Source organism: Chenopodium quinoa, unplaced genomic scaffold (genome assembly GCF_001683475.1).
Source record: "Chenopodium quinoa cultivar QQ74 unplaced genomic scaffold, ASM168347v1, whole genome shotgun sequence".
NCBI lineage: Eukaryota > Viridiplantae > Streptophyta > Magnoliopsida > Caryophyllales > Amaranthaceae > Chenopodium > Chenopodium quinoa.
In genome coordinates this window covers 5,601,869-5,623,627 of record NW_018744878.1, presented here as the reverse complement: position 1 = coordinate 5,623,627, position 21,759 = coordinate 5,601,869, and the positions used below count along the sequence as shown (strand labels likewise).

General features: G+C 33.7%; 4 protein-coding genes across 5 annotated transcripts; 3 read left to right on the top strand and 1 right to left on the bottom strand.

Annotated features, from left to right (window-relative positions):
- Positions 1 to 154: 154 nt before the first annotated feature.
- LOC110705760 (calcium/calmodulin-regulated receptor-like kinase 2) lies at positions 155 to 13,738 on the bottom strand. Of its 2 annotated transcripts, none has more exons than XM_021883681.1 (8): positions 13,485 to 13,738; positions 3,708 to 4,079; positions 2,471 to 2,624; positions 2,208 to 2,334; positions 1,817 to 1,899; positions 1,359 to 1,430; positions 805 to 1,008; positions 155 to 667 (listed from the first exon to the last, which is right to left on the bottom strand). In XM_021883681.1, exons 2-8 carry the CDS (start codon positions 4,019 to 4,021, stop codon positions 371 to 373), a joined length of 1,251 nt encoding a protein of 416 aa, XP_021739373.1. In that variant the 5' UTR covers positions 4,022 to 4,079; positions 13,485 to 13,738; the 3' UTR covers positions 155 to 370. The 2 variants fall into 2 exon arrangements, with proteins under 2 accessions (XP_021739373.1, XP_021739372.1); XM_021883680.1 differs by lacking the exon at positions 13,485 to 13,738 and adding an exon at positions 5,456 to 5,694.
- Positions 9,233 to 11,437, top strand: LOC110705759 (protein FAR1-RELATED SEQUENCE 8-like). The gene is made up of 2 exons (XM_021883679.1): positions 9,233 to 9,420; positions 9,871 to 11,437. The coding sequence occupies exon 2, from the start codon at positions 9,928 to 9,930 to the stop codon at positions 11,284 to 11,286; it is 1,359 nt and encodes a 452-aa protein (XP_021739371.1). The 5' UTR covers positions 9,233 to 9,420; positions 9,871 to 9,927; the 3' UTR covers positions 11,287 to 11,437.
- Positions 13,739 to 14,622: 884 nt separating the features above from the next.
- On the top strand, positions 14,623 to 19,052 carry LOC110705756 (GDSL esterase/lipase 7-like). The gene is made up of 5 exons (XM_021883676.1): positions 14,623 to 15,389; positions 15,582 to 15,703; positions 17,498 to 17,740; positions 18,021 to 18,273; positions 18,625 to 19,052. Exons 1-5 carry the CDS (start codon positions 15,140 to 15,142, stop codon positions 18,837 to 18,839), a joined length of 1,083 nt encoding a protein of 360 aa, XP_021739368.1. The 5' UTR covers positions 14,623 to 15,139; the 3' UTR covers positions 18,840 to 19,052.
- Positions 19,053 to 19,271: 219 nt separating this feature from the next.
- LOC110705276 lies at positions 19,272 to 21,569 on the top strand. The gene has a single exon (XM_021883117.1). It carries the CDS (start codon positions 19,272 to 19,274, stop codon positions 21,567 to 21,569), a length of 2,298 nt encoding a protein of 765 aa, XP_021738809.1.
- The last annotated feature ends 190 nt before the right edge of the window (positions 21,570 to 21,759 follow it).

Below are 21,759 nucleotides of genomic sequence, written 5' to 3'. Positions count from 1 at the left end.
TACTGTTTTATGAATATACAATATTTGTATCATCTTGTACGTCTTGAATTCTTAATTGTTTCTCGTTTGAGAACCAAACATGGTGTGATGTAGTATCCTGTGGGCATTCTTTCTGTCCTCGCTCAGAGCTCATGACAATCAAGCACCGTGAGTATAGTTATCGCAGAGGAGTTCGTAAGTCCTACCTGCATTAGTTTCTTATGTTCCATGTATTTACATTCACTACGATGTACATTGTACATAGTACAAACCAAACACAATCTTTCTTCCTGAAATTTGCTGCTTATATGTATTCTATGTCGAACCAATTGAGGGATTGTATTTAGTATTTACAACTGCGCTTTGTGGAAAAAAAAAAACTAGGATGATCTTAATTTTCATTCTGGCTCAAAATTTTACTCAACTCCACTTGTTGGTCTTCAATCATACTTGTTAATCGGTTAAGATCATCCCCAGCAAATGACATTGTTCCAACTTTAGGCAGACGTCTCTGTTTTATCTTTACTATAGCCTGAGAGATTTCTCCGCTACTAGGGCGCTTCCTTGGTGTCTTATGTAAACATCTGAAAGCAATTTTAGCCAAACTCTTCGCTTCTTCCGAGCTGCATTTCCCGATTAGTCGCTTGTCAAGTATCTCATCAACTCCTCCATCTGGGTCCATTGTCGCCTTTACAAGTAAATAAAAGACAATCTCTGTCAAGATTACAAGATTCTAAAATAGAATTTAATTCCTCTAATAAGAAATTCTGTCAAAGAACTAGCAGAATATCAAGTGTTTCAGAGACGTGGAAGGAAAAGACTCACAAGATTGACATAATCCATCAAGTTTTGGTGTGGATGTATGGCAGTTATAAGCTCAAAAAAGATAACCCCTAAGCTGTAGATATCACTCTTTAAACTGGACTTGCTTGTAGAGATATATGCAGGATCCATGTAGCCATATGTACCTTTCAGGCTTGATTTACGTCCATCAAAAACCTCTTCCTTTGAAAGCCCAAAATCAGCGACCTAACAACAAATGCACAATTTGTATCAAGCGAATGAGAGTAATTGTTTCTAGAATTCTTGTACATACTTTGAATAAAGCCTGAAGTCATTTGTTTAATGACTTCAAACAAATTTTGTTAATTATGCTCTGTAAACATAGCCACCACAGCATGCAGTCCAAAATCTCATATGAACATATCTCAGGCATTGGCATTGGCCTGTTGCTTGATGGAAGCATAATCATTTTTCAGGAAACTGCTTATGTTTGTTTTGTAGAGTAAACCCAAATGTTTATTCAATAAGGGATCAATGGAATACAAATCCAATATATAGTGCCAGAGAGTACTTTTTTTCTTAGCTTTTATGCTTACCTTTGCTCTCATAGAGTGATCCAGTAATATATTAGCACTCTTCAAGTCCCGATGTACAACTGGTGGAACTGCCTGTTGCACAACACTCTGTCATGATCAGAAAACTTGAGCAAAAAGAGTATGGTAAAACTAGAAATTGTAATAGACTAACCTAAGGAGGGGTAGTATGAGTATTCTAGTAGTATTAGTTCACTAGGTTAATAGTCCTTATTATAAATAGAGAGGGAGGGGAAAGAAAAGAGTAGGCATGAATAGGGTTATTGGAAATGGAACATAGCAACATCAAGTTGTATAGGAGATTTGTAGGCTAAACCTACTACCTTTGTAAGCTTTCGGCCATTATCAATCAAAACATCAAGCTATCATCTATTCATCTTTATTCGTTTGCTTTGTTAAATCAGAATACTAAGCTAGAAAATCAGCCTATTACAGAAATTGGTAGATATCACATAACATACCCCCTCATGAAGATACTCAATTCCATGAGAAATATCAAGAGCAATTTGAAGTCTCTCATCCCAAGTCAATGTATCATCTTCACCTGTCATTATTTAAATCCATCAATTAATTTTTAGAAGAAAAAAAAAAATACTTCGTACATGGTTTCAAAAATATATATATATATATATATATATATATATATATATATATATATATATATATATATATATATATATATATATATATATATATATACTTCGTATATAGCAAGAATAACGTCCGCTGAAAAAAAAAAAAAAAAATTGATACAAAACCTTAGCTTTAAGGCCTTCAACATAAGTAAATAATGCAAGAGCCCAATTTGGGATGATAAAAAACTTGAGAGTAGATGGAAGGACCAGTACATACTGTATAATCTTTTTTCCAAACTGCCATTGCTCATGTACTCGTAAATTAACATGTATTGCCCTTTATCCACACAGTAGCCCACCAAATTCACTAAATTTCGGTGATGCAGTCTACCTAACAAAGATACCTGCATTTTTAAAAAAGTATTGTTATCAAATATTTGCACATTAGGTTGCAGACAAATGCTATACATTGTTCTGTCTATTTAGATTAAAGAATAGGCCTGAATGCTTTTAAGGTAAAGTCATAGATCGAGTCTTTACCTCGGTCTGGAACTCTTTCTCACCCTGCCTAGAGTTGGAAGCTAGTACTTTGATGGCTGCCACTCCACCCGCAGGCATTGTTGCCTTGTATACTGGGCCAAACGATCCCTCTCCCAATATGTTTGTGAAATTTTGAGTAGCCTTCTGAATATCCCTGGCATTAGAATAGACCTGTTAGAGTAGCAATTGCAAACATCTCCTTAGTATGAATCACTATAATAAAGTCAGAAACAAGAGACACTGACCATGTAAACCAAAACAACACCTAAACTTGTCTTATTACAACAATAAGCCAGTATTTATTCTGTTGCTAGCAGAGTGATAAGGTCAACATATGACCTAACATTGTTTTGGTAGAATCGCCTTACTCTTTAGTTGGACAAAGGAAGAGAAGAGTCTGTTTAAATAATTTAAATTGAAGACATCAAAGACACATTTCAGATAATCCTGAATCAGAACCAAGTATCATAATAGAGAAAGTGTCAGAGTAACTTAATTTCCAAATCAGCCCAAAGACTATCCATTTATATTTTCATGGATGTTCATTTGCATAATTGCATCATCACTAACATCTTGTCAATACTCAATAGTACAAGATATTAAATAGATGATAGGTACCTTTCTCTACAAATATTCAAAAGTGTTGTAATAAATTTATCCCAACATATATGTCACTAAAGATGGTTCTCCATGTTCGTTTGTTTCATTATGAAATGACAGTAAGCAACCATTCTCCACTTGTCCCCCAATATTTTTATACAGGCAAAACAAGTTGCGAGTTGACCTATAAATTGTAGATGCATTGACCCAGCAAGAAACAGGTTAAGTAGCTTGACCAACAATATTTTAATCACAACTGCAAAATAATATGCATAAAACCTATGTCAAAATGATGAACAACTAGAACCAAGGTATTTGCCATTGGCTCATTTTCTACCCCATCAACACTATGGCATGGTCATCTTGAAATAATCATGATTTCAGGACTTGAAATTTGCGTTTACTTGATTAAAAAAAAAAAAAAAAATAAGGGAACAATATAGGAGTTTTTATTTTTATTTTTTTTGATAGATAGGCAGATATCAAATAAATGACCAAGGTAAAAAAAAAAAGCTACCCCCACCCTCCCTTCCTGATATATTATACTAGTATTTCTCTATATACCCTATGACTCAATGAGAGAAGCATCAAGAGGCAGAACATCGTAAAGCACCAATTGAGACCATAGAAAACCTACTTGTACAAGTATTTTGGTATGCCTGAAACTGAAGTTGTTCGATCCTTATTATGATGATTCAACCATAAGGGTGGCAAGCTTTTGGCTGGGAGATCTGGTAGAGGGACAACAACAGATTCTGACATCGAGGCACTCGAGTCTAGTCCCAGGCCACAGCCATTCTTGCGGATCGGGCGATTTGATATACCAAGATTCTCAAAATCTGAGCGCCTTTTGTACCATCTAAAACAGAAAAATACCACTGACGATATGAAAATGCCTAACAAAACTCCTGCAGAGGAGCATATAATGGCCAACTCAGTTTTGTTAACCATGCTTTGATTTCTTTATGTATGTAGGCAATGAGAGCATCTTAAACTTCTTTTGAGCTGACTGCATAACAAAGTTAAATAAGAGGTGAATTACAAATAATTGATTGAAAACAAAACATACAACCTAGGTAGTGTTTAACTGAACATCAATTCCTTGAAATATAAAAACAGATTGCCTCTATTCTTACATGACTGCCCAAGCCTTATTATCATTGAGCTACCAAAACTAATACCGTCAAGAAGAGCCAGGATAACAACACTAATAACTGAGCAAGCAAAACACATAAATCTTGTGAAACTTTTGCCCTTACACCTACTGTCATATGAATGGGAAACTCTGTAATCTATCAGGTTGCAACTAGCTAATCTTGTTGACCACTATGTATCCATACAAAGAGAATTAAACAACAAATTTGAGTTGCACTATGCAAATGGTTCCACACATAAATTCTAAACATTACATATTGTACAATTTTGTCCAGGGAAGGAAACTTTGTATTACTTGAAACCCGATGTTTTTTTACCTATTTTGGCAGAGAAGACAGTCTGCCTCCACATGCCCCAATTATAGTCTCAACTCTCAAGGGCACTTAACTCATCTATTGAATTACTCTGATTAGGATTAAGTGACAAGTCATAAAACTTTCAAATGGACTTAAATCAAAGAAAACAGTGGAAAAAAAGGGCAATGTCAGCCCTGAATAAAGTATAGCACTAGCTAAAATAGTTAGATGATCTATAATGTCCTTGCATACAAAATTTTGAATTTTGATACGGCCTTACCAAGTTGTCATAACCTGAACCTAAATTCGTAATCTATAAGATTGCCTAACATGGACCGGACAACACGCGATGAATCAATGACTATCATCATGATGGCCTAATGTGCACCGGTGTAGGCACAGCTTTGCATCAGCAATTTTCCCTTCAAAAAAGCAAAATCCCCATTCTAACTTTTTTTTCTTTAACCTTAGAGTCAATACAAACAAATGTGGAAGATCAAAACAAATCCTAAAATTTCCTTATTCTTAAGATTCAAAGGTGAGCCCTAATTACATTTGCATAACAGAGATTTTTAAAAACACCCTGAAATAGTTATTCACTGCTTAACATGACAATGCTATTCCTAAAAATACCAACAAATTCTTCTCATTGGAACTATTTACATAAACAATCATACAAATACAATTAGGGTTTGCAATTATCGTTCACCATTTTGCCATATCATACAATTAAACCAAGACAACAAAATCTCACAAATAAACACAACAAACAAAGATCATAAAACAAACAATTAATGGAAATCCTGAAGCTTTATGATAAGTTCATGAACTGGGTTTTGCGCAAACAACAAAATTAACATCAAATTGCTACAGAAATTATGAAAAATTGCATAATTTTCAAAAATATAATCATTGATCACTAAAGAGAACTTACCCTTTTATTGCAACAAGATGAAAACCCAGAAAGATTGTAGCTTTGCAAACCCAAAAATCAAAATTATAGTGGGTTTAGTAGTAGTTGTTTAGACGATTAAAGAGGGAAGACTTGACTGATTCTTGATGGAGTTGGTAGAAAATGAGAGTATTTGTTTTTAATAAAGAATACAAAAATGAAAGAGGAATAATTATGTAGAGCAAGAAAAAGAGGGAATTGGCTTAAGTGATGTTTGCTTTAGGAAACAAACAACTCATACAACTTACAACCAAAATGACGCGCTTGTGTTAATTAGTCCAAGTGGAAGAGGGGTAATGGTCCATAACGGAGTGGAATGGACCCGTGCATAATATATTATCCGGATTTGAAAATACAATATTTTAAGTATCGTGTATTTAAGGGACAAGAGGTTTATACGGAGTAGTAAATGAAGTAAATCCGATTCAATGTTTTAACATGGGAAGTGATTATTGAAGTTGATGATGGAAACCCGAATTCCTTATCTTCGTGCTTTAGAGATAAAAGTTCATATTAGTAATTACATAATTAATAATGTCTAATCTTAGAAGCTATGTATTGGATGTGATTCATTTATAGTACAACAAATTTCAACTGTCTAATCTTCAATTTTCTATTTATGTACTTGTTGATGACAGATCAATAGATCATGTACCATCATACCATATACCTCTAGCATATATGATTAATTCCTTACATTTGACTGACACTTCTTAAATATTTTAAGTTACTGATTTAGAATGGGGATAAATCTATGGTTTAGTGTCAGAGATCTAAGTCTAATTGTTAATTGTTTGTTTCTGATACTACCAGTGCACCAATAGGCAATAACTGATGTAAAGCATCACAAGTACATGAACTCCTACATAGGACTTATACAATTAATTGTGACCGGCTTGATCATTCACTGAGGCAGCAAGCAAGCAGTGAACCGCCGTGAGGAGTGAATGTATGTGTATCACTGTATTGGTAGGGTACAAATTTGCTAACACTGTTGTTCCTAGCCTTAACGTATGATATCAATACTAAGGCACGTAGCACCAAGAAGTGGCGAATGCGGGTTTGGTGCGGTTAAGAAGGATTGAAGGGATATTGTGGTTGTTGCATCACTTGTTGGATATCCGCTTGCAACAAAGCCCATGGAGGTGTGTTCGAAGTGGAGGGGGAGGGAACCTTTTTTTTTTTACTAAGTAACACTAAGCTCTCTGTTTTGCTAGTATTGTTATGATAGACTTAAGAATAGAGTAATATTTTGCTACTAAATATAGTTTAGGTTAATCTTTCCCTTCAAAAACACAATTTTGAAAAGAAAAAAATGAATTAGCCTCAAAATCATAAACTGTTTAAACATTTAAGGTCTTATAATCATAGAACTTAATTAGTAAATTGTGAAATTAGGGCCTTATCATAGAACTATATGCAAATTTAGGGTCTTATCATAGAACATTTGCTACTAAACATTTATTATTTTGCTAGTATCATAGAACATTTAGGGTCTTATCATAGAGCTATATACAAATTTCAAAGATATATAATTAACTTACATACAAGTTCTAGTGACATTGTAGTACGAATTTATAATGGACAATAATTTCAATTAAAGCATAACTAAAAATCTACTTCGTATGTGTTTTTACTTGCTTATAACTTAATAAGCTTGAACACACAATGTGGCTGTCCTGGATGACACCATGGATTGTAAGCCTTGTACTGAGCCCAAAACATGCTATGACAAGCCAGTCAATAAAGCCCATTAACAAGAGGCCCAATAAAATACCCATCATACAGTTTTCCAAGAATTGATACTTCTCCATCAGTCCATCATACTGAAATTTAGGTTCAAATCAACAAAATCAGCTGCCATGTGAATATTCCATCCAACCATATAATATATAAAAATAGTATTTCATATACGTAGTATTTTTTTGGGTGCACTACCTAGTTCACCCTTTAGGCTAATTTTAAGAATGTATCTTACAAATGTCATTCTATGTACTTCATGTATAGTATAAGTGCAAAGTTATAACAAAGTAGGACGTTAGATTATTTTCAAATACCCCATATAATATGAAAATTTTAAGGTGCAGGCAGTTGTACCTTACTTGGTACAACCAAAAAATGCAAAAAGAACATGTAACTATTTTGTAAAGAGCATACAATTATTTTGTAAAGAACATATAGTTATTTTATAACAAACATCTAATTTTATATATTTTTTTCATATCTAAAGAACATCTGCAATATTAATAAAGAACATGATAATATTATGTAATAAACTTTATCTATATATAACCACCCTAATTTGAAGACAAAATTTAATAAACATTTCACATTAAGCAATGATCATTATGTTGCAAATAAAGTACATTACACTAACTGATCAATGAACATAAACATATTTTCTTTTTATTTATTTTTTTGGTGCAAATATGTTCTTTTCACTCTAGATATATGTTCATTACATTTTAATAGTATGTTATTTTTACTTTAGGTATATGTTCATTACATTTTAATAGTTTGGTCTTTTCACTATAACTATATGTTCATTACTTTTATATATCATGTTCTTTCTTACAAAACGACTGTACGTTGCACCGTACAGGCACCTGTAGGAACCAGCTATTGTTATATAATATATTGAAGAATAAAATAAAAAATAAAGAAAATTAACTAATTAATACTAAGACCTCTTCACCTTAAAAAAATAATATTAAGTAAAAGTACGTTCAGTTCAGTAAAAAAAAATTCAGTTCAGTAAAAATAATTTCAGTTCTGTAAAAATAAGTTCAGTTCAATAAAATTCAGTTTTCTTAAAGAAAAATTATAATAGAAAATCAGTAAAAATAATTTCAGTTCAGTAAAATTAATTTAAGTTTAGGAAAAATAATTTAAATTCAGCAAATATAATTTTATTTCAGTAAAAATAATTTCAGTTCAGCAAAAAAATAAGGTGAAGAGACGGGCCTAAGTGACTAGAAATTTTCTGTTGCAAACTTTTGCAACAAAAGGATTAAGAATACCGTTGAACAATAGCGGATATCTTGAGAAACCTTAAAAGTGTGAGTTGTCTAGCTGGAATAAAGGACTTTTTGCCTCTTTCTCATAGAATGAATGAAGCCTGCGTAAAGACTAAAGAGTTATTAAAAAGGGGGGGGGGTGTTAGATGGGAATTGGAAAGTGTTGCTATGTTGATGATTTAAGGTAAATTAGACAAAGTTAAAATTAATAAAGTGTTTTTTAAAAAATTAAGGTAAGGCTGGGAGGGTAAGAGATCTCCACATTTAAAGTGCCTTTTATTGGGATTAAACCCCAACCTCAAGGTTGAAAGGTGCAATCTTTTCCATTAAATCAAGCTTATATTGAAGTGAAGATTCGAGGAACATTGAACTAATTCACACCCAGCCACCACATACCACTAACTGTAAATTTTTGAATCCATCAATCATTGCAGAACATTGAAGTTTATATTGAAGCGAAGATTCGAGGATATACTTTACTATTTTAGGGTAAGATATTATTCAAGGTGAGATATGTCTCCACTTGAATTTGTCTTGATGATAAAAATCGGCGATTTCGAGTTCATCTCAGAGATATCAATTCTCATTTATCACACAAGCCACATAAGCATATTTTAATATTTTTAAATACCAAGAGGTGGGGTCCTTATTTTAGTGAATTGACGACGTTACATGACCATTTAACGGAGGGGTAGTTGCTGGAAAACAAGCAAAACACCAGAAACTTTTCTAATCGAGCTTGCCCTGTTCGCTGTTACCCTTCTCTCTTTGTTTTCTTCACCAAACTAAACCCACCCAGAAAGTAGCGAAGGGTAAGCTGTCCGGAGCTTGGATCTATGGAGGATTCGTAAACTTTGGTCTCCCACTGCCCTTCAGACGAATTCATTCGTTGATGTTCGGCCTGGATGCAAGGTGTTGTCACTTATAAAGGTAAGCTCAATGTCCTCAGTAGTTGAGGTGTACGTAGTTAATATCGCTGTTGCTAATTTAATTTCGACAATTTGTAGTGTGAATTGGTCGTAACCTTTGATTTGCGACCTGTGTAGTGGTATATTCTTCTAATTGTTATTGTATGAATTATGAATTCTGATTGCTATATGGGTGACTTCATTTCTGAATTGTTTTTTGAATTATTTGTAATGCAGTTTGGGTGAACTGAATTCTGAATTGATTCTGAAATTTTTGGTAATGTGAAAGAATTATGAAATTTTGGTAATGTGAATTAAATTCTGAATTTTTGGTAATGCGATTTTGATTAGGTTTATTTCTGAATTTTTGGGCCTATGTGTGTTTCCTATGTGTTTGATTACTGTCTTTACTGATATTGCATTATTCTATAAACTGCTGTAGTTGATGATACATAATTTGTGTTTTATATAGTTTGCAGTTAGTTATGTGTTAAATTCTGCTGTTGGTGGTCATTGGTAGCTGTGGGTAATGGATGAGAATTTTGAAATGGATGCAGATAGATTTAGTCCCTTAGGAGGGGTGGGGTGTGATGATATTGGTACGTTGATGGAGATATGTGTAGATGATAATGAAAATGAAGGCAATATTACTTTGGATGAAGAGAACTTGGATAATATATCCCTCTCACAGACCGTTGAATACAATTCTCCTTTACCATGTATCAATGACAACTCTTGTAGTCAAAACCATCAAGGTTCCCCAGTTGAGAGTGTAGAGACCTTAAATACAACAGTGTCAACAAATGATGTGATTGAAGGCACCTCTATTGAACCTCCAAAGGCCGGAATGGTTTTTAAAGGATGGAAGGATATTGAGTGTTATTACAAACTATATGCTGAGGAGTGTGGCTTTGGGGTTAGCCGGGTTCAAGGATCATATACTACTAGTAAAGAGAGAAGGGGAATCACTTGGAAGTGTGAATGTTATGGTGCACCGGATATGAGGGCGAAGCGAGAGGCTAAGAAAAGGGCGAAGCAAATGGATGTTGGCGGTTGTGGAGGAAATGTGAATGGTGTAATAGGGGAGGCAGAGCTATCACGTGGGAAAAGGAAATCTAAAAAATGTTATTGTAAAGCTAGGGTATATGGAAGTGTGAATCGTGAAGGGCTTTGGGTGTTGCAAAGAGTGGAGTTGGAGCATAATCATGATCTGTGTCCAAGTATGGCAAATTTAGTGAAAGAGTACCGTATGAAGAAGATGACCTCCACTGTTCGCAAGCGGTTGGTGAATTATTATGAGGTGGGTGTACCTGTGAGTGTAATACGTCGATGTTTAGGCACGGAAAATCCTAATTTGCCTAATGTGAAGGATATGCAGCATGAGGTTTACAAACAACGGCGGCTTAAGATGGCCGGTGGAGATGCTCAAGCCATGATGGCTTACTTTGATTACATGCAAGCCGATAATCAGAATTTTTACCATGCACATAGGTTGGACGATAAAGGTCGTTTAAAGGACGTCATGTGGGTTGATGCTCGGAGCCGTGTAGCTTATGAAGACTTCGGTGACGTCGTTTGCTTTGATGCCACGTATCTCACAAATGAGTATGAGCTACCATTTGCTAATTTTGTAGGAGTCAATCACCATGGCCAGTCGATCTTATTAGGTTGTGCCCTAGTTTCTCATGAAGATTGTGATACTTTTCGATGGTTATTTAAACAATGGTTGTTGTGCATGGGCAATAAAGCCCCTCTTGCCATCCTAACTGACCAAGCCCCTGCTATGAGGAAGCCATTTGTTGAAGTCATGCCTAATACACGCCATCGATGGTGCATATGGCATATTCTCCGGAAATTTCCTGACAAACTTGGGAGGTGTTCCATGTAAGTTTTCTAGATTGGTTTTATTAAAATTGTTTTTGTGTTTATAATGAAACTTTTCAGATTTCTTTTTGTTTTGTTATGAAGAATCTTCACCTGTTTTGTGGTTGTTTTGTTGTGTTGTTTGCAATATCATATTGGTATGTTTGTTGCCATTTAAGTTTTCTGCTATTATTTTTGTTGTGTTGTGTGCAGTATGATGTTGCCATATTTGTCAGTGAAATGGTGTTATAATTGATACCTGCTATGTATCAAGAGAGTCAGTACCTGCTAAAAGGAATAGTACTTTATTGAGATCCAAGTATAAGACCTTTTTATTTATTATAACAGCTAACAGTGCAGAAAGGAGCGTTACTAGGTTAATTTTCGGGTTCAATACTGAATTAAACATTTCTATAGAGTGCCTTCTATAACTCATCAGGCGTGGAACATCAAAAACTCAAAAATGTTGCCAAAACTATGGATTGTTAATAAAGTAAAATTGGATCTCCTTGATCACACCTGCTCTAAAACCCCTTCCTAATCAATTAGACATACGCAGATCTAGCAATATAGTGTGGACAATAAATTCTCTAACGAATAAGGTTAAACCATTGATGTGGTCAAGCATATTAACTACAGACATTTCTCCCAATAGAATGATATCTACTCAAATTCGACAACAAAATAAACATCAATTGTGAAATTCAGCAACAATATCATATTAAACTACAGACATTTCTCCCAATAGAATGATATCTACACATTGTAAGTTCCACAATTAGTTAATCTACAATTGAATATGAACAAAGAGGAGTAAAGGGTTTGTAGCTGATAAACCCTAGGACAAAATAGGGTTCAAGGGTATCAAACAAGTAAAGCAACATCAACCAATCAATCAATTAAACAACACAATCAATAAAAAAAAAATCCATTTAATCCAGTATGCAGCCCTTTCATATGCGGTTGCCTAGATCCATTACTAACCTGTATTCACCAAATAATTTCGCACCATCACATGTAGAAACAAGTTCATAATTTAACCACTACCTCTGACTAAAACTTGAAAATTAGATAATGCATACCACCTTATACCAGACCCATCATCTAAGGAACACATTCTCCTATGTGAATTAACTGCAAGGAAGACATTCTCCTATGTGAATTAACTGCACATAATTTACTCAGCTTGTTAATCTACGATAGCTTCAATCGACAACATAAGATAAAGGGATTGGAATAGTCATAATCACCTACATGAAGACCTCGACAATGGGCTAGGTACAAAAGGAAGATGAGACCAGACGTTCTAAAATGTAGAATGGTCAACATGTCAAAATTTAAAGAAACGCTCTCCAAAATAGAGAGTTTCAAATGGTTAAATACGAAAATAGCACAATAAAGACCCAGGAATGTAAACCAATGAACCAAAGAACCAGGAATTTCAAAATAGAATCCCCAACACTTCATTTGACATTGTACGATGAATTGCAAACAAAATCAACTCAAGCATGAAAATCAGAAGATGTTACCTAAAATTCCCTCGCAAAGATTCATAAATTAGATTAAAGAATATGACTGGTCACAAGGCAACTATATTGACTATTTTCCTATATAGTAAGATTCAATGTTTCTTCAAAAAAAAAAAAGAATAAGGGTCCTAAAACCTGGACACATACTGCAAAGTGAAGATGCTCAGATAGGCAAAGTCAGGCATAACTCAATAACATTAATACAAAGTAACCATTTATGCAAGGAAAATACATACTAATCAAAATAACAATCAATTGCATAATTAGCAGTATAGCAACACATATTCATACAATCAATTCATTGATTAGCAGGACAATCAATTGGTAGCAAAATTCAATTGTTAAATTTAAATTTGCCGAATTCAATTCCTAATTAACCAACATTCAATTGTTCAAATTGCAGGACAATCGATTGATTCTATAAGCATATTAGGAAGCTCAGCATAACTCAGTCGCTTCTATTTAACAACCTCAACATAACTCAGTAAACAATCAATTCATTAATTAGCGGGACAATCAATTGGTTAATTAGCACAATTCAATTCATAATTTAGGAACATTCAATTCATGCAGGACATTCGTTGAGCTTCGACAAACAGATAAGCAAGCTCAACAACACTCAGTCGGGACTAATTATTAAAAGGCTAGAACGTTAAAATGTGAATTAAATATAACAAACGCAATTAATACTTACAGCCAGTCATCAAATACAAAGATATCGACCACGTTTCCGGGTTACCAACACGGAGACCCACCTAACTTGCTCGGAGACCATACAACAACATCCCCCTTCTGGTAACAAGGCCGGAAAAGTGATCATCACGGGTTGCCGGATTCTGCGACCCTTCGTTCTCGATCCACCTCTACACTCGCCTCTTTTATCTCAACTATCACCATGAATGAACATCAACATTTCGTATGTCACATTCTTTCTCCTAGGTTTCCATTAGTCTACTTTGGTCGAGGATAACGTTCAATAAAAACAGCCGTTTCTGAGTCACCTTCTGTTAATTTTAATATTCCAATTATACCCTTAGTCATAATTGCGAAATGACGAATAAACCCCCGAGATAAACACCAAACGTTCATCTCTGAGATGAATGGGGGTCCCCCCGATAAAAATACAAAAAATCCATCATTATCTTGAACCAATATAATTTTTCTGTATATAATACAGAAAACTACTGGATATGTTGTACTCTATTGTATGCATTATTTATCTTTATGTTTGAATGTTCATATATGTTGCAAATTTCACATTGTACATTATAAAGACAAATTTTTAAATAAATCGGATGTATAAATGGTACATCTGTTATAAAGTGATTATTTTAATCATTGTTTGGTTTTCTAATGAATAACGAATAGACGTGCACTTATTAAACTAATGATGTACACTATTCAGCTGGTATAGATTTTTCTAATGATGGGTGTATATGGACACTTCCTAAGCTAACTTACACTTTAGGGAGGGAATTAGTACATGGAGAAATAAATAAGAATAAAATCTTTCCATGCTCGATCATTTCAAAAGTCAATTATAAACAAATTCCCTTAAATTCACCATTTTCCAATTTAAAATACTTTATATAAATGAAACTAATAATGCATATGTAATTAGACATTTGGCAATCGTCTAATTTTTTTTTTTTTTTGAAAGGTTACAATCGTCATTTATCTATTCATAAGATAGTTAGTCAGTTTAGACATGTATAGATAAAAATCATTTAATCCTCCATCCAAAATGATGCATCATACCAAATTTCACCATCGGCCATTTCCTAATTATAAACCATTTTTGCAACGTTTTTCTTTAAGTGAAACTAGTACACCTTAATGCAAATAAAATTACATATACAATTAGAGACTTACCAATCGTACGTCAAGCTGTTAGATAGACAGTTTAGGCCATGTATCAAGAGAACGATATTACTTAATCATCTATCCAAATTAAACGACATTCTCATGGAAAAGACAGTACACAAATACACAATCTCTCAAAGTTGTCAACAAATAAAATAAAAATGATTATTTCCCATATTAGCAAGAAAGCAACGTGACGATTGACGCGGATTGCATCATTAAATCTTGAACCCCTTTTCTTTTCATATTCTTCCCTCTTTATTCTTTAACTAAATTAAAAAGCAACATTTTAGCAAAAAAATTAAATTAAAAAGCAACATAATTTATAAATTCCCACTAATTTTCGTATATAAATGTGGCTTTCATGTTCGACTGTTTGTATTTGATAACCCCTTCTATCTTTTCATCAGGCTTTACAGAACACTCATCTTTTTCCATATAAATACATAAAAAAGCTCCATATTTCTACCAAAAACACAGAAAATAATGGTTCCAAGAAATATATTCTTGCACATGTTATTCTTATTTTTCTCAAATTTTCTGTCCACAAAATGTAGTTCACCACAACCTCTTGTTCCTGCGTTTTATGTCTTTGGTGATTCATTATTCGATAGTGGGAATAATAATTTATTGCCTACGTTGGCTAAGGCTAATTATTTTCCGTATGGTCTCAATTTTCCTGGAAGTTTACCTACGGGAAGATTTACTAATGGAAAAACTGTTGTCGATTTTATAGGTACGTATGTTCTATTTTATATAGCACACTTATTCTTATTGTTCGGTTATTTTTTTAAGTTTAAAAACGTGTACAAATTAATGTTACATAGTGAAAATTTTAACATTAATTTCTTAGTTCTTGCTCCCTTGGAATTCTTGCGGTTGAGCTTCAATTGATTGGTTTGAGTTTGCTATATTGCTATGTATGTAGCTGATTATCTTGGAGTGCCATATCCTCCACCGCGAGTTAGCGTATTCCGGCCAACATCGTACACGGGATACAACTATGCCTCTGGATCTTGCGGAATTCTTCCTGAAACCGGAAAGTTTATCGTAAGCAATACTAATTTAAACTCAAATTGTCGCTTTTAAAATTTTCATTATGTTAGATTTTGTGAAACTCCACATACATGTACATCAGTCCATTATACACATTCAATATGATGCATTAGTTTAATTAGTTAATACTTCCCTCCCGATTCTAGATAATTTTGGATCGATGATCTCTCTATACAACAAAATAAGAGTTAAAATATAATATGGAGTATATAGGCTGAATATATGGTGCCATTGACTGTGTCTTAGAAATATTTTTGCGCATTTCAATGTGATATACTGATATGGAACATTGACACGCATATGGGTATGTTGTATCTTGTATGTATATATTATTGCCATTTAGGCCCAACTTATCTTCATTGTAATATACTTTATTACTTTATTTTTTGGCTAATTTTCATTTTTCAACTATTGTATGCATACATGTATAATACCACCTCTTATCCTACTCGATTAGTGGCTTAGTGGTGATATAATTATGACAGTAAATCAAACAAATAAAGTAAAAAAAATCATACTTTTTGATCTTCCGACATCATAATTTTTATTGGAGATCATATGTTCAAGAATTTACTTAGTTGACATCGAAATTGAAGGGCAATTGTTATTCACTTTTTTTGCGCCCTACGTATACCATGGAGAGTTAATTATTATACCATGTTTTCAAAGTCAAATTATATGTTTGTTCATAAACATGAAATTCTATATGATTAATCGATTTAGCTACTTCTTCCATCCCAAATAGCTAAGCTATAAGTGACTTATAGTCTCTAATTATCGGTACTCCAAATAGATAGGCAGGATAGACTCGTAAGTCCTAACCAAATTTTTTATGTCCTGCTTATTTTAAATATTTTACATTTAAATATACCCGAATGTATGTAAGCTTTTTCTTTATTTAGTTTTTAAATTTTGTTTACTCAAGTCATGTATGTGCCTATTTGGGGATAAAGTGTGTATCTGTTGCAAGACTAATAGTCCAATTGGATTTGGGTTGGAATTTGGGAAGTGCTATAGAAGTAAAGTGAACTACTTAAGTCAAACTTGACCCAAAGAGTGTTCATATGGGCTACAAGAAAGTGAGGCCCACACGTTTTCCAAAGTAACAAAAAAATAAGAGCGAAAAAAGTGCAAAAGAAAGTTCTGATGATATAAGTGTAGTGTCTCTCAATCTCTAATGTCCATGGGACCATGGCCCATGATTATCATAGAATTTGTAAATCTGACTTTTTAAAAGTTTATTTTATTTTTATTATTATTTTTTTTTAAATACCACCTCCATTTTTTTTTTTTATTATTTACAACTTTAGAATATCTATATCTCATAAATTATATCATAAATAATATAAAACGAAGGTAGTAAAAAAAAAAATCCATTGTTTGTCTCGTTTAAAACTTTTATTTTTTTTAATACACAAAGAAATAAATATAATTGCAAGATAATTAATCAAATTGGTTTTTACTTCCTCCGTTTTCTTTTACTTGCAACACTTCCTTAAAAAGGAAATGTCACAATACTTGAAACACACTATAAAAGGAAATTTAGGGAAAAACTATACTATTTACCTTGTTTAAAGCACATGGCCCACTAAATTACACTCCTAATAACCACTAATCCTATTTTAAAGTTTATTATTTCATGTAAACCCCACAATTTTTAATTACCGCGCTAAAGGGTGTGTTGCATCTAAAAAAACGGAGGAAGTATAATACGAGTATTAAATTTTATAACTCCGTAACATATAGACAAAGATATTTATGTTTAAACACAGATATATTATTTTGCAGGGTGAATGCTTGAATTTGGATGAACAAATGAGAATGTTCAAAGAGACAGTGGAAAAACAGTTGTCCTCAAAATACAAAAACTCGGCTGAGCTTTCCCAATACATGGCCAAGTCCATTTTCATTTTCTCAGTGGGAAATAATGATTACATCAACACTTATTTTGGTCCTTTTAAGACAAGAAAACAGTATAATCCTCAACAATTCGCACAACTCCTTGTTGATACATTATCACTAAAATTACAGGTATTAATTTTATCAATTTTTATATAGATTTGTTATTTTTATTTAAATTGTGTTATAATGAGATTATAATTGAGAACAACATTGTGTACATATTTACCAAAGTCGAGAATAATCTTTATTTACTTATTATCAAATTATAGTTTAAATTTCACTAACATTATAAATGAATGTATGCTCTAAGTGAATCTGAATGTATGGAAAAACTGTTGCATCATTTTAAAAATTAGCTTTTGATTATTAATAGTATTTGATACGTACAATTTTCTTGTTAAAATTGCAGAAACTTTATAATTTCGGAGCAAGGAAGATTGTGGTGTTTGAGCTAGGTCCAATTGGTTGCATTCCATCAATTGTTAGAAGTTCAAAGCTAAATGGAAAATGCGATGAAAATAAAAATGAAATCGTTAATATGTTCAACACTAAGCTTGCATTATTGCTCAAGAATTTAACTTCTACTCTCCAAGACTCACATTTTATTATCGGAAAAGCACATGGACTAGGATATGATGCTGTCATCAATCCCTCAAAATATGGTATGCCAACATTTTTCTAAGGGCCTGTTCACACTTATTTAATTTCAGTTTAGCTCAAATTAGTTCAGTTTAATTCAGCTCCAATCAGTTCAGTTCAGCTCCTAATTTCACTCTCTCATAAAATATTCAGTTCAGTTCAGTGCAGCTCCAATCAGTTCAGTTCAGCTTCAATCAGTTCGGTTAAGTTCTGTTCAGTTCTGTTCAATTCAGTAAATGTGAACAGGCCCTAAGCCTTTTCATATATTTCGTATGCAATAAGTTTTAACGTGTCCAATAGACCAATCCTTATAATTGACAACTAATTTGAAATATATGGACCTCGAAGTGACTCATGTACAAATAATGTTGCAGGGTTAAGTGATAGTAGCAATCCGTGTTGCAAAGCATGGGGAAATGGTACATTCTCGTGCATACCGGTGGAAGCACCATGCTCATCCCCCGACGAAAACTACTTTTGGGATGGCTATCATCTAACTCAAGCAACATATTCTGTTATTGCATCTCAATGTATTAGTGGCTCTGATGTTTGCGTTCCTATGAATATCCAGCAGCTTGTTCAAGTTTAAGATTCAGTTTCTAGCTTAATTAGCGAGTTAATGCTTGGATAATTGTTAGCTATTACAGCAAATATCATTCTTAGATATTTGTCCAAAAGTTGTTACAAGTTTGTTATAACTTCCCGGTTTTCTAGGAAGTTTGTTATGGGTTGTTTAACCCATTTATTACATTTATTTCCCCTGTATATATACCTGATTCTAACATTAATAAAATGGATTATTATTTTTCACAAAATTAATTCTCTTTCTTCTCCTTACTCTCTGACTTTCTCTCTCTAAATTCTGGGTTTGTTCATGGTATCAGAGCAAACAGGCGTTTTCCGCCATTGTTTTCTTCTCGATTGATCTGCATAATTGCAGAATTCCTTTCATTTGTTCTGTATAATTACAGAATTTCTTCTCTTCTTCTTACTGATTTTTCGAATCTCTCGAGCTTCTTTAATGGCGGCTTCTACTGATCCTCAGATTCAAACTCAGAATAGTGTGAATTTTGCTGATCCTTACTACCTCTCTAATGGCGATCATCCTGGTATGCAGCTTGGAAATCACATTCTCACTGGTTCCAATTTTCTCAATTGGAGTCGCACTGTTCGGATGGCGTTGATTGCTCGAAATAAGCTTCAATTTGTTGACGGTACTCTTCCTTCTCCTTCTCCTGATTATCAGAAATGGATTCGTAATGACTATATGGTGATGTCTTGGCTTTTGAATTCTGTTGATAAAAGTTTAGCTGAGAGTTTCATGTTTGTTAATTCTTCTGCTGATTTGTGGAAAGAGATTTCTGAGCGGTTTGGTCAGTCTAATGCACCTCAGGTGTTTGAATTGCATATATCTTTGAGTTCTTCAAATCAAAATAATGATAGTATTGCTGAATACTATGGTCGATTGAAGAGTGTTTGGGATCAATTGCAAATTCTTGAAGGATTTCCTGATTGTACTTGTGAAGCTTTAAAACTCTGTAGTTGTGGAGTTCTCAAGAAAATTCTTGAGATGGATCAGAGAAGGAAGTTGATGCAACTATTGGCTGGTCTTAATAGGAACTATGATCAAGTTAAGACTAATCTTCTAAGTCTTGATCCTTTGCCTTCGATTAACAAGGCTTATCATACTCTTCAACAAATTGAACAACAGAATAAGTTGAATTTGTTGGCAACAAATTCTGTTGAAACAAATTCCATGAATGCTGCTGCTAATGCAGTTATGACTCCTAAGGTTTTTCCTAAGCCTTCTTATATGCAGAACCCTGATTATAAGAAGATTAAGTCTGATCTTCTTTGTACTCATTGTAAGAAACGAGGTCATGGTGTTGATTCTTGTTTCAAGTTGTATGGTGTTCCTACCTGGTATACTGAGTTGAAAAGGAAGGCTCCTGCTAATGTCAGGTTGGCTGGAAATGCTTCTGGTTCTGCTGGAATTCTTGGTAAAGCGCCAGTGCAGGGTGATGAACATGGTTCTTCTATTTCTTCTGCTGATCCTACAGCTATGACTCACATGTATAATGAATTACTTCGGATGATACAGAATAAGTCACCAAGTTCTTTAGACAATCCTTTGTCTTCTGCAATCAACTTTGCAGGTACTACTATTGCCTTTCATGTGGATAATTTGAAACATGTTTTTGATAAGACTGCTTGGATTATTGATACTGGTGCTAGTGACCATATGGTTGGTAATTTAGACTTATTTGCTTCAATTCATAAACTGAAAAATCCAATCAAAGTTAGTTTGCCTGATGGAACATTTACTTTTGTTTTGTATGCTGGTTCTGTTGCTTTAACTGTTGATCTTCTCATTCATAATGTTTTCTATATTCCTTCCTTTAAACACAATCTATTATCTGTTGGTAGATTACTTGATCATCACAGTTTAGTTGCTCATTTTGAAAAGGATTCCTGTCTATTTCAGGACCTTGTCTCTAAGCAAGTTAAAGCTGTTAGAACAAGATTTTCTGGACTCTACAAGTTTAGTTCTACTTCTTCTGATTTTCATTCTTCTGTAAATAATATACAGCATGTTGATGTTTCCATGCTTGCTAATAATCTCATTACAAAATCTGTTTTACCTAGTATTGATGTTGTTCATGCTAGGTTAGGTCATCCTTCTGCTAGTCATATGAAACATGTAACTATTCCTATATCAGGCAATAAAACTTGTGATTTTTCTTGTGAAGCATGTGTTCTTGGCAAACATCATAAATTTCCCTTTTCCATATCTTTGTCTATGGCTTCTCAACCTTTTGATCTTATTCATGTCGATTTGTGGGGCAAATATAAGAGACCTAGTTTGTCTGGAGCATTTTATTTTTTGACTGTTGTGGATGACAACACTAGAGTGACTTGGACTTTTCTGATTCATGACAAGACTCAAGTGTTTTCTGTGATTACTGGATTCTTTTCTTATGTTCACACTCAGTTTGGGAAATCAGTTAAAATGCTTAGAAGTGATAATGGTACTGAGATAATTCAGGAGGTTTGTGCTAAGTTCTTTATTGAGCAGGGTATTATTCATCAAAAGAGCATTCCTGGCAATCCTCAGCAGAATGGGAGGGTTGAGAGGAAGCATAGACATCTATTAGAGACTGCTAGAACCTTAAGATTACATGCTTCTCTTCCTTACAAGTTTTGGGGTGAATGTCTGTTAGCAGCAACCTATTTGATCAACTTGTTACCAAGTTCTGTTCTACACTGGAAGTCTCCCTTTGGGTGTTATTTGGGAAGCCACCTAATTACTCTCATTTAAGGGTACTAGGGTGTTTATGTTATGCTGCACAGAAATCTGGTGATAAGTTTGATGCTAGGGCCAAGAAATGTGTTTTTATTGGGTATCCCTATGGCCAGAAAGGGTACAAGTTGTATGATTTGCAATCACACATGGTTGTGTTAAGTAGAGATGTGTATTTTGTGGAGAATATTTTTCCTTTTAAGGATTC

Excerpts from the sequence above, each read along its gene's own strand:
- LOC110705760 (XM_021883681.1), bottom strand. The coding sequence starts at position 4,021 with ATGGTTAACAAAACTGAGTTGGCCATTATATGCTCCTCTGCAGGAGTT. Across the intron at positions 1,900-2,207 it reads TTTGGAAAAAAGATTATACA|GTGAAGATGATACATTGACT; the intron begins GTATGTACTGGT and ends AAATAATGACAG. Across the intron at positions 1,009-1,358 it reads ATCACTCTATGAGAGCAAAG|GTCGCTGATTTTGGGCTTTC; the intron begins GTAAGCATAAAA and ends ATTTGTTGTTAG.
- LOC110705759 (XM_021883679.1), top strand. The coding sequence starts at position 9,928 with ATGGATGAGAATTTTGAAATGGATGCAGATAGATTTAGTCCCTTAGGA.
- LOC110705756 (XM_021883676.1), top strand. The coding sequence starts at position 15,140 with ATGGTTCCAAGAAATATATTCTTGCACATGTTATTCTTATTTTTCTCA. Across the intron at positions 15,390-15,581 it reads AACTGTTGTCGATTTTATAG|CTGATTATCTTGGAGTGCCA; the intron begins GTACGTATGTTC and ends CTATGTATGTAG. Across the intron at positions 17,741-18,020 it reads CATTATCACTAAAATTACAG|AAACTTTATAATTTCGGAGC; the intron begins GTATTAATTTTA and ends TTAAAATTGCAG.
- LOC110705276 (XM_021883117.1), top strand. The coding sequence starts at position 19,272 with ATGGCGGCTTCTACTGATCCTCAGATTCAAACTCAGAATAGTGTGAAT.